Consider the following 12543-nt stretch of genomic DNA (forward strand, 5'->3'; position numbering starts at 1 on the left):
ACACCCACAGACACAAGCTCTCACCCAGGCTTCCATTTACACCCACAGACACAAGCTCTCACCCAGACACCCATTCACACCCACAGACACAAGCTCTCACCCAGGCACCCATTCACACACAAGCTCTCACCCAGACATCCATTCACACCCACAGACACAAGCTCTCACCCAGGCACCCATTCACACACAAGCTCTCACCCAGGCCCCCATTCACACACAGACACACAAGCTCTCACCAAAAAATAACTTCTTCCTTCATTGCAGGGATGGGCCTCCGTTCCGCCGTTGCTTATAATCCGGCGGGCCTTCTTTTTTCGGCGCACAGGGATGGGCGCCTCAGTCAGAGGTCGGGTTTTCTCTTCCTTTCAACCGCTACGGGGCTGGGCTCCCGTAGCGGCCTTGCACCGTCGGGGTCGGGTTTTTTCTTCACCGCTACGGGGCTGGGCTCCCGTAGCTGCCTTGCACCGTCGGGGTCGGGTTTTCTCTGCACCGCTACGGGGATGGGCTCCCGTAGCGGCCTTGCACCGTCGGGTCGGGTTTTCTCTTCACCGCTACGGGGCTGGGCTCCCGTAGCGGCCTTGCACCGTCGGGGTCGGGTTTTTTCTTCACCGCTACGGGGTTGGGCTCCCGTAGCGGCCTTGCACCGTCGGAGTCGGGTTTTCCCCTCTTCACCGCTACGGGGTTGGGCTCCCGTAGCGGCCTTGCACCGTCGGGGTCGGGTTTTCTCTTCACCGCTACGGGGTTGGGCTCCCGTAGCGGCCTTGCACCGTCGGGGTCGGGTTTTCCTCTTCACCGCTACGGGGATGGGCTCCCGTAGCGGCCTTGCTTCGTCGGGGTCGGGTTTTCCTCTTCACCGCTACGGGGATGGGCTCCCGTAGCGGCCTTGCTTCGTCGGGGTCCTACACTGCTATTCCTCCCACTCCACTCCCGGGCAGTGCCATGCCTGCCTCACCGGCCAATCAAAGGCTTCCTCCCTTATTCCTACTCCCACTGGCAGGTGGCAGGGAGGAGGCTTCCGATTGGCCTGCGCGGGGGAAGGCAATATGAAGGAGGCTTCCCATTGGGCAGTGGGGGTAGGAAGAAAGGAGGCTTTCAATTGGACCGCGGGGGCTGGAAAAAGGGAGAAGGAAAGTACAATGGGGCAGTGGGACACCGGGAGACGCGACACACCTGCCGGTGTTTGGCAACACACTAGTGTGTCGCGACACACCGGTTGAGAAGCCCTGGTCTAGACTTTATGGATCCACAGTTTTTATCCCACACCCCTTTGAAATCCTTCACAGTTTTAGTCTTCACCACTTCCTCCGGAAGGGCATTCCAGGCATCCACCACCCTCTCAATGAAGAAATACTTCCTGACATTGGTTCTGAGTCTTCCTCCCTGGAGTTTTAAATCGTGACCTCTGGTTCTGCTGATTTTTTTGCAACAGAAAAGGTTTGTCGTTGACTTTGGATCATTAAAACTTTTCAAGTATCTGAAGCTCTGTATCATATCCCCCCTGCTCCTCCTTTCCTCCAGGGTATACATATTTAGATTCTTTAATCTCTCCTCATAAGGCATTTGATAAAGACCATACACCATGCATAATTTTATCTATGTTTACAGGCAACAATTTCAACAATTTTTACTCAGGTACCCAGGTTTAAAAACATAAAAACTTAGCAAATTTCTACCACAGGAGGTAATTTTGGAACAGACTGTATAAGAAAGACAGCAAATACACACTCAAGTTATATCAATTTTCTATTATAAACTCAAGCTCATAGTTTGTTTAAAAATCATCTCACCAAAACCAACCACACAATTATACCTGAAAATTTGTATTCAGACATTTTTTGTGAAAATTTACACACTATGAGGATATCTTTCAAACAACCATGCGTGGTGGCATATATGCACATATATTGATGCGCGTAGATCTACAATAGTATTTTATAACCCATGCATTTCATATATGAGCATATTATAAAATATGTGTATCTTTACCGTGGAAAATATGCATATATGTATGATTACGCGTGAATACATGTAATGCATTGAACGTGAGCATTTCGATGCACTGAATGAGCATACTTTTCCTACCTATTTTAAAAATGTATGCGCATACATTTCATGCATGAAAATAAAGTAGGACTTAACTTGCGTAAAACCCAATTTATGAATGCAAGTTAGCTTATTTTAAAACATGCATGTGTAATTAAAAATAAACAGTTTACCAATTAATCCTCCAGGTCATTGAGACCTTCTTGGTTCTTCAGCCTGAACTGCCCCCAGTTAACCCAGACTTTCCACCCAGCCAATATTACATAATAAATAAGTCTGATATCAATTGTGCAAGTTTAATTAGCAGGTGTACAATAACGCAAGTAAGTTGCCAAATGTCCAAGCGTAAGAATCTTTTAAAATAGCAGCTTACATGCATAACTGTTAGCAGCCTCTTCCCTGGAACAACCCTAGACTGCCCCTTTTTCACAAGCGTATATTTGCACGTGAAACAAATTATGCACGTTATTTTTCACTTTTATAAAATAGCAATTATGTGAGTGCAGGCTACTTAAAAGCATATATACTAATTTTACACATGTAACTTTTTGAAAATTATCTCCATACTTTTGAAAATCTAAAAATATACGCACAAGTCCAAACCCCTCCCCAACTCTGTCCCCTGGAATGCCTCTGCTCAGTCCTCAGTCCTGGTAAAGGTTCACATATATAGGACATGAGCAAATAAATTTACCCGCATATCAGATGAGCAATTTTATAACAAAGGTGAAGGCTTTTCTCCTATTTTGGAGTTTCCTGTTTTTTGGATTAGTGTCATTTCGGTGGAAACTCGAGGCTCTTGTATTTGTCACAATTTTATTACAAGCCATTTCGTAGATAAAGCATTGTTTTACTCATGGAAATGCCTTTGAAAATTAACCTCTTACAAGAAAGTGATTCAGGAGACTTAATTATGCATTTTTTAAATGATTTTTTATCTTCCAAGTGTTTCAACAAATCAGCAATGCTAAAAAATATTTTAATTCAATGAGTTGCTTTTTGTTTGCATTTCTAGCACTTTCTTTTCTTGTTATTCTTTTTCACCATTGTAGTCCTGAAATTAGAGTTTATATATTTCACAACTATGCCCTAATAACTTAATCATACCACACCACTTTATTCAAAACATTAGCATTAGCTGAAATTGTTTAATCAAAAAGACATAAGGAAAATACACTGGCAAAAATCCTCTAGGACACTCTTACAAGGCGAGAAGAAAAAGAATCAGCAATTTACTTTCTATTACCTTTTACAATTATGAGGTCCATATTCAAAAGATTTGGCCAATTTGGCAAACTAAAGCATAACAAATCACCTACAACTGGATGGTATTTATCCCAAAGCTCTGAAAGAACTCAAACATGAAATTGCAAATCTATTATTAGTCATCTGTAACCCATCATTTAAAACAGCCACAGAGCCTGAAGACTGGAGGGTGGCAATGTAACACTGATTTTAAAAGAGGATTCCAGGAGTGACCCAGGAAATTATAGACCGGTGAGCCTGACGTTGGTATGGGGCAAAATGGTAGAAGCTATTCTTAAAAACTAACAGGTCGATCCAGTAACGTGCAGTTAAAGATTGCCCGTCTGTAACGTGCTGGGAGCGCACAATACAGACGAGTAAGGCCATCCAGCCATACAGTCTCCAGTTTCACGCGTCCTTAGCGCTTCCTAAATAAACACCTAACCCTTTCCGCACCCAGCATGTAAATGAACGACAAAAGCTGTATAATGAAGGAATTAGCTATTCCCCCTCCGATACTGTAACGGGCGCTGATATTATCTCCTTAGGAACGCGCTGTTTTGCCGCAGCCTTAACCTGTTAGTTTACCGCCTCCCCCTAGTAGGAGTTAGGACTGTGTAACAAATCCATCGACACCGCTTAAGATACTCAAACACAATAAAACAATAAGCCTGGCACCTTCCTTGATGTAGTATGTCCCGGATGCCCCCCCCCCAGCGCGCCCGCCACTACCCCTTTCATCAGCTGCATCCACCCATTATGCCCCTCACGGGCATGTCCCGCTTCACAGAGCGCTCCCACTCAAATCCATTCATGGGTATATACCCTTTCGCCCCCCCTCACAGCGCCATGCTACCACTGCGACCCGGAGGAGGTGAGGCACAGCGGCGAAGACAGACGGGAGAGGAGAAAAAGCAGAGCCGAGCAAAGCAAAAGCGTGCAGCAAGCCGGCGAAATAGACCTGCGAGCAGAGGCAATAGCAGCGGTTCGGTAAGCCTGGCACCCTCCTTGATATAGTACGTCCCGGATGCCCCGCCCCCCCCCCAGCGCGCCCGCCACTACCCCTTCATCAGCTGCATCAACTGCGACCCGGCAGTCCCGTGAGGCCTACAAAAAAAATAATCCCCGGCTCCCGCGCCCCCGCACTGGCCTGCCGACTCTACCCCCCCCCCCCCCCCCCTCTCCTCCCGATCGGGCAGATAGGCGGCGGCGACGAAAACCAAAGCAATTTTTTTTTTTTTCAAAAAGCGACATCACACATTGCATAAAATAATTTCTCCAGCCTTAAAGCGACTTACTTTTGGGATCTGTCAAGATCCCAAAAGTAAGTCGCAAAAGTAACTTACTTTTCTGAAGCCATCAGGAAACATGATCTTAGCTCCTCCGGACGAAGACGAAGATGGCCGCCTGCACGGGGAAAGCGTGCAATTGGCCGCTGAAGACGTGACCTCACGTCTTCAGCGGCCAATTGCACGCTTTCCCCCGTGCAGGCGGCCATCTTCGTCTTGAGCTACGATCGTGATGGCTTCAGAAAAGTAAGTTACTTTTGCGACTTACTTGACAGATCCCAAAAGTAAGTCGCTTTAAGGCTGGAGAAATTATTTTATGCAATGTGTGATGTTGCTTTTTGAAAAAAAAAAATTGCTTTGGTTTTCGTCGCCGCCGCCTCTTGCCCGATCGGGAGGAGGGGGGGGGGGGGGTAGAGTCGGCGGGCCAGTGCGGGGGCGCGGGAGCCAGGGATTTTTTTTTTTTTTTTGTAGGCCTCACGGGACTGCCGGGTCGCAGTGGATGCAGCTGATGAAGGGGTAGTGGCGGGCGCGCTGGGGAGGGGGGGGGGCATCCGGGACGTACTACATCAAGGAGGGTGCCAGGCTTACCGAACCGCTGCTATTGCCTCTGCTCGCAGGTCTATTTCGCCGGCTTGAGGCACGCTTTCGCTTTGCTCGGCTCTGCTTTTTCTCCTCTCCCGTCTGTCTTCGCCGCTGTGCCTCACCTCCTCCCGGAGCAAGGCTGCTTTCGCGCCCTGCTCCGGGAGGAGAGACACAGCGACGAAGCAACAAAGACTTTTCGTGTTTTTTTTACACTTCCTGGTTCCTGTCATTCCAAATGCCATTTGAAATGACATTTGAAATGACAGGTACCGTCGCACCCTGGTTACTGTATAGGCGCTGTATTAAGCGCCTATACAGTAAAATGGGTTACGCGGCCATAACCCTTCCCTACCGCTTTAAAGCCGCGGCATGCATTTGCATGCGATTAGAGGAGAGTATCGGGGAGTTAGTGAAGAGAACCGTGGGTGCGGGGAGGAAGGGTGCGCCTGACACTGCCGCACTGTTTCTACCGCGGCCTTACTGGATCGACCTGTGTATTAGTGGCCACAAAGATGGACATTGCTTAATGGGGAAAAGTCAACATGGTTTTAGAAAAGAGAAGTTTTGTTTTACCAATCTGTTAGATTTATTTTAAAGTGTAAATAAACATGTGAACTCCTCGGGAAGTTAAAAAGTCTTGGGATAGGAGGCAATGTCCTATTGTGGACTGGCAAGTGATTAAAAGACAGAAAAACAGGTAGGACTAAATGGTCAGTTTTTCAAATGGAGAAAGGTCAATAGTGGAGTGTCCTAGAGATCTATACTAGCACCTGTGCCAATTAACATATTCATTTATGATCTGAAAAAGGGAGCAATGAGTGAGATGCTCTGATTTGCAGATGACATAAAATAATTCAGTTATTAAAACAGCAGAATTACAGAAGGATCTTGCTAGACTAGGAATTTGGGTATCTAATAGCAGATTAAGTTTCATGAGGATAAGTGTAAAGTGATGCACATAGGGAAAAATAATCCCAACTACAGATATACAATGCTGTACCCTGCATTAGAAATCACTACCCAAGAAAAGGATCTCGGAACCCTTATGAACAATACTTTGAAGTCCTTATCTCAGTATATGGCAGGGGTCAAAAAAGCAAATAAAATGTTAGGAATTATTTGGCAAGGAATGGAGAATAAAACAGAGAATATCATAATGCCTCTATACTGATGTATGCAGCAGAACTAGAAAAGGTACAGAGGAGAGAAACCAAAATGATAATGGGAAGGAACGCTATGAAGAAAGGCTACACAGGTTATGGATCTTCAGCTTGAAAAAGAGACAACTGACAGGAAAAATGATAGAGGTTTATAAAATCATGAGTGAGGTGGAGCCGGTAAATAGGGTATGGTAATTTATCCTTTCAATTAATACTAAATCAAGGGAACATGCTATGAAACTAAAAACCAGCAGATTTAAAACAAATTGTTTAAAGAATGTTTTCACTGCACAGCATAGCATAGCAGGTTTTAAAAGTGTTGGACAAGTTCCTGGAGGAAAAGTCCATAAACAGTTATTAGCAGAGAGTCTTGGGAAAGCCAATGCTTTGTTGATGCAGGATATACATTTATTAAATCAAATAATACTTACATCCGAACTAGCCACTGTTGCAGAAAGAATGCTGGGTTCAATGGACCTTGGTCTGACCCAGCATGGCAAACCTTACGTTTAGGTAACTTCAAGGGTTACCTTTACAAATCTTTGGTTTCAAACATTTCTCCCCGCTTTCCATGAAAATTTTGTCTAGGTAACTAAGTATATGCACAAAATTTAGCTGAATAAAAAAAAATCAATGATGGGGCTTTCTAGGATCGGAGCTTAACTTTATCAGATTAGCACTGATATTCAGAACTATCTGGATACATTTATCTGAATATGTCTGATTATATTGGAGGGTTGTCCTAAAATTATTTGGATATCTTGACTGGGGTTACTGACTTTGGCCAGACATATTAAGTGGAACACATATCTGGTTTTATCCCACCAAATATGCAAGTAAAACTGCCTTGTTAACTTTGCCCAGATAACTTTCCTGCTCCCCAGTTTACTCAAGCTAGGCCTTTACAGAATCAAAAAAGGTTTCATGCAGCACTTTATCTTGATTGATTTATATCTAAAAACAGATATTACCTGAGGATGGCTCTCATCAGTCTTTGTTGCCAAAATGCAGAAGTCTCCACAGGTAGTTATAGAAATCAAACTCTTGACATATTTAACATACTTCTCATTGTTTTTTGTATCCCAGAAGACAACACAATACTCTGGACGATCAGGTCTGGTATAAGCATAAACCACTGTATTTGAACAATAGCCCCACTGCCAAGACAGACAATAAATGTATTTGTGATCAAGTAGAGTATAAATTATAAAGTAAAGATTCTGCAGCTCCAGTAAAGAACAGTCTCAGTACAGTAGAGAATAGTCTTTTCAGAAAGTCAGAAGTGTAGTTCACATTCTCAGGCAGTTTTTGATGAACTGATTTTAGAAAGTTCTTCCCCATCTGTAAGGCATGCAGACCTGCTGTCTCTGACACTGTTCAAATCAGCATGCTGCTGGGTAACTCAGCAGGCCTCCTAGGTATCCCCAAGAACTCTTAAAATCCAAAGAACATGTCCATGAGTCCCACAGGTTTAATGATGGCTTTGCAACATAACTCTGTATCTGAATTTTCCAGACAAACATGTGCCTCTGTGTGCAAACTGGACATGAAACTGTGACTATGCTAAAAATAGATGGCCATGTTCAAGCACTGCATGGAAGTATAAAATACTAAATATAACTCAATGAGTCCTCAAAAGCAGAAAAAAATACCTATTTTCTCTGCATTGTAGCTTCATGAATGTGAGAAATTTGTAAAACTAGATTTAAGTTTCAGACCAAAAAAAATGCAAACAGCCTATAAATCAATTTGCTTGCATAATTTTGTCAGAGAACTTAATTTCAGAGATTTCAGGTAGAGAAAAAACTTCTACACAAAACATCAAACAAGCAAAATCTTCAATGAAAAGCACAATAGGACTTTTGCCAGAATCTTCAAATTATGCACTTTCAGGCAACAGTGCCACAGTGTTTTTTTAAGATGTTTTTGCTTATTCAATTCTTTTTATGAATTTTTTGTCCCTTCAGCTTTTGGAGTAATCTTAGCTAAAACGTTTTGCTTAAACAGTGCTTTTACTAAAAGTTTTAGGTAATAGGTCTCATGATGCCATTTAAAAATAGTGACGTGTGTTGTCTCAAAAGCTCAGACACATCATCCCTGTATAATTTCCACAATGGTCCAATGACAGCTATCACAATCTAGACACTCCAGCTTCCTCCGGGCCCAATGTAGCTACTAGAATTATCCATTCACAGAAAAACGCAAACTAACAACCAATAATAGAAATTAATATCAAGCAGCCAGAATATCTAATGGTAAGACTGAGCACCCATCTAACAACCCTTGATATACGTTTCACGAACACACTTGCTAATTATCTAATTAAAAAAAAAACTAAATTACTATAAGTAAAAAGGATACTATTACTGTCACCTATAAATATAATAGTAGGTATTCCTTGCTTCATTTCAATGTTTTACCTTTGTAATATTTTAAATCATGAAACTAATAGACTAAATTTTGCTCTCACATATTTATAGCCAGTTCATCTCTTAAATTATTTAACAATGATTTCTCCTCTCATTACTATCCTGTTACATCTAATTAGTTGTAAATTAGGGCTCTTCTCAAACCTGTTTACTCCATTTCTTATTCTTTTCTCCAGATTCTTTAACAGTGACCCCTCCCCCCTTACTCGCTTCTCCCAACCCACTCTGAAGTGCCTGAAAGGCAGAACAGAAATCTCATAAATAGATTAAAAATAATTGTAAATTTTGAGTTCCCCTATATCTTCCCATATCGCTTAATTTCACCTCTCTGTTCTTCCTATTATAATTTTTCAGTCTTCCCTGGCCTGCACACTTGATTGCTTCCAGACTAAACTCTTAGTAGAGTCTTCACCCCCTTTCTCCACATCTCCCTATTTCCCTGACTACACCTTCTTTAGCTGAGGTTCCCTTATGATCCTCTTTTTTTACTGATACTTGATCCTCCCCTATGTGTGCCCTGTTCTGCTTCTCACCTTGTGAAAATGTTCTCATACCATTTCAGGTAATCTGCCTTGTGCCTTACCAAGAAAAGGATGGAATAACAAATGAATATAAATAAATATATATCTACTTTAATAAACTTCTGGTAATATGATTTGGCATGCAGACAGTGTGCCTCTTACCTTGTAATCTGGTCTAACATTTGCAAAATAGATAAATGAATCAACAGCCAGCCCAACCCTCAGTCCTCCTCCTTCCCAAGACACTGCTGCAATCTGACTGCCAGGAACCTTCAATGTGCGCAGGTGCTGGAAGACAGGAAGATTATTGGTTCAAAAACATGCAAACATAAACTGTTCATATCTTGTGGCCGTATACTGGTTTAAAAAGTGTTGGAGAATTGCATTGAATTCATATTCAGTCAATATGCAGCAGAGAATCTCTGAGGGAGGTGTGGATGGGCAGACTGGATGGGCCATATGGTCTTTACCTGCCGTCAGATTCTATGCTTCTATATACCCGGCGATTTCTTGTGGAAAAAAGCCAACGTGACCCCTCTTTTCTATTCAATAATCCCATACACGGCCACACAGTAACTCAAATATGAAGAGTTGAATAAGGTAAAAAAAAGATTGACTTACAATTTAGAGCCCCTGACAGCAAAAATAGTTATACACAGATCTATCTACATAAGTATATCTATATAGTGAGACACAAAGAGATGGATGTTGAATATCAGGGCTTCAGCTTTTTTTTATATTCCTGCTATGTTTCAAAATCATCAATTTTCAAATGAGATCACTGTACAGCATTTGTACTCCAATTAGAGTCCAGAATCAGCTAAAAGTCTCCTTGTTTCTGCTAATGGGGTCATTACTGAACACAAGGGATAGAACACCAAAGCCTGCTATAATAAGCAGATTCTCCTAATTTGCGCTGAAGAAAAAATGGTTTTATAAGTAAATCTGATCCCAGTGTCATTCATACTCTCAAGAAACTTCTTCCACTAAAGTCTTAGAAATCCATTTGAAGCCTGTCCATTGCTTGGTCACCTCCAGATGAAATTGGTAGTCAAATCAATTTCTATAGCTGTTAGTATTACCATGACTGCAGGATGCTAGCTAGGAACACCATAAGGTCAATATTCAGAGAGCTGAAGAACAAGTTATCCAGGTAAAGTTGTGCATGCATAACTTTACCTGGATCACTTTAGGACAACTACACTTCCAACCAGAACTTACGCCCAGAACTTTATCCAGACAGCAAGCGATAAGTGCGCTCACCAGCTAAAGTTTAGCCCTGTCCCCCAAAGCCGCCTCTTTTTATGAAGATACATTTTGTGCACAAAGGAGTTATATGCACAAAATATATCTGCTCAGTGGAAGAAAATATTTAAATCTTGGCTTTTATCTGGCTAACTCCAACAGTTAGCCGGATAAAGCCTTTAAATATAAGACAATTACCAGCAGATGGAGTCAGACAAAGCTTCGGAGGGTGCTGACATATTAACCAGTGCACCCTCTGTAGATCCTCAGTATAGAGAATATCAAAGCCAGAATAACAAACTAGAAAGGATTGGATCAAGTGTATCTGAAAGTAGATCAAATGATACTAACAATTGCAACTCGCAAAGAGAACTGTCGAACAGCCTCGAGGAACGGAGGTAAAAGACCAACAGAAAACCAAAAATAGAAATGTAATAGCAGATCAAGCAGGCGAAGCCCAGTATCCCAGCAGTAACCGAGAGGGTGTCTGGACTGATCCTTGGTACTACAGGAACAAAAATTAGCAGGTAAGGAAGTAATTTTCTTATCCCTGTACGTACCAGGATCAGTCCAGACAGTGAGATGTACCAAAGCTTCCCTAAATCGGGTGGGCCCCTGAAAGCCCTGCTCGAATGACCCGGTTGCCAAAGTGTCCGGAGGTTGGCAACTGTAGATGCAGACAGTAATGTCTTGCGAAGGTATGCAGTGTCTTCCAAGTCGCAGCCCGACAAATTTCCTGAGATGAGATGGACTGGGATTCCGCCCAGGAGGTTGTCTGTGAACGGAGTGAATGGGCCTTGACCCCCACTGGAGGAGTCCGACCCGCACCAACATATGCGGTCACTATTGCTTCCTTGAGCCATCTCGCGATTGTGGTCTTTGTGGCCTGCGACCCTTTTCGTGGCCCCGACCAGAGGACGAACAAGCGGTTGGAAGTCCTGAAGTCGTTAGTAACTTCCAAGTAGCGGATTAGGCTGCGCTTGACGTCCAAATGTCATAGAGATCTTGGCTCGCCGGCTGCGAAGGACGGAAGCTCTATCATCTAATTCACATGGAAAGATGAGACAACCTGAAAGGAAGGCACTGTAGGTAAGGATACCCCGGTGTCCGTAAAACGGAGGAATGGTTCCCTGCTCGAGATTGCTTGGAGTTCCGAGATGTGGCGTGCTGAGCTAATGGCCACCAGGAAGACTGTTTTCAGGGTGAGGTCCCTGATGGTGGTGTGGCAAAGGGGCTCGAAAGGAGGACCTGCGAGAATCCTGAGGACCAGGTTAAGACCAAGAGGGGCAAGGGTCCCGGACCGGAGGCCGTAGCTGCTTTGCCCCCTTGAGGAATCGGGTGATATCCGGATAAGACAAGAGAGAAGGGTGATCGGTTGACTGAATGAACGAACCCAACGCGGAAACTTGTACTCGCAGAGAATTGTAGGTGAGTCCTTTGTCCAGGCCGTCCTCCGGAAAGGTTCAGAAACCTCCAGATACCGCACAAGTCTCTTTACATCCAAGGAACACAGAAGATGGTACTCCTCCACATTCCTGACCTTATCCAGTGACAGCAAGGAAATGGGCAGATTCAAATGAAAGTCTGATACTACTTTGGCCAAGAAAGTTGTAACGCCCCTGAAGTTACCCAAAGGAACGGCTCCCGGCAAGACAAGGCCTGTAGTTCAGAAATTTGACGTGCAGAATATATAGCCACCAGGAACACTGTCTTCGAGGTCAACAACTGAAAGGAAAGGCTACGCAGTGGTCGGAACGTAGGGCCCACCAAGAAATCCAGCACCAAGTTAAGACTCCACAAGGGAACCAATAACCTCAAGGGAGATCTAAGATGCTTCACTCCCTTCAAAGACAGACCACATCAGGATAAGACGCAAGGAATCACCATTCACCAGACCCCTGAAACAGGCAAGAGCTGCAACCTGCATCTTCAAGGAATTAAGGGCCAGTCCTTTATTCAACCCATCTGCAAAACATCCAGAATGAGCGAGACCTTAACTGAGCGAGGAAGAATACCATGTTCCTCACAC

General features: G+C 43.6%; 1 protein-coding gene across 2 annotated transcripts in view; it reads right to left on the bottom strand.

Annotated features, from left to right (window-relative positions):
• WDR35 (WD repeat domain 35) overlaps nt 1–12543 on the bottom strand; it is a 333796-nt gene that overhangs the window by 251027 nt on the left and 70226 nt on the right. For both annotated transcript variants that reach the window (XM_029595967.1, XM_029595968.1), the window contains exons 9-10: nt 9432–9557; nt 7291–7476 (exon numbers count right to left, since the gene is read on the bottom strand). In XM_029595967.1, coding sequence (XP_029451827.1) covers nt 7291–7476; nt 9432–9557 — 312 coding nt within the window. The remainder of the gene's footprint in view (nt 1–7290; nt 7477–9431; nt 9558–12543) is intronic.

The sequence above is a fragment of the Rhinatrema bivittatum genome, chromosome 3 (assembly GCF_901001135.1).
Source record: "Rhinatrema bivittatum chromosome 3, aRhiBiv1.1, whole genome shotgun sequence".
Classification (NCBI taxonomy): Eukaryota; Metazoa; Chordata; class Amphibia; order Gymnophiona; family Rhinatrematidae; genus Rhinatrema; species Rhinatrema bivittatum.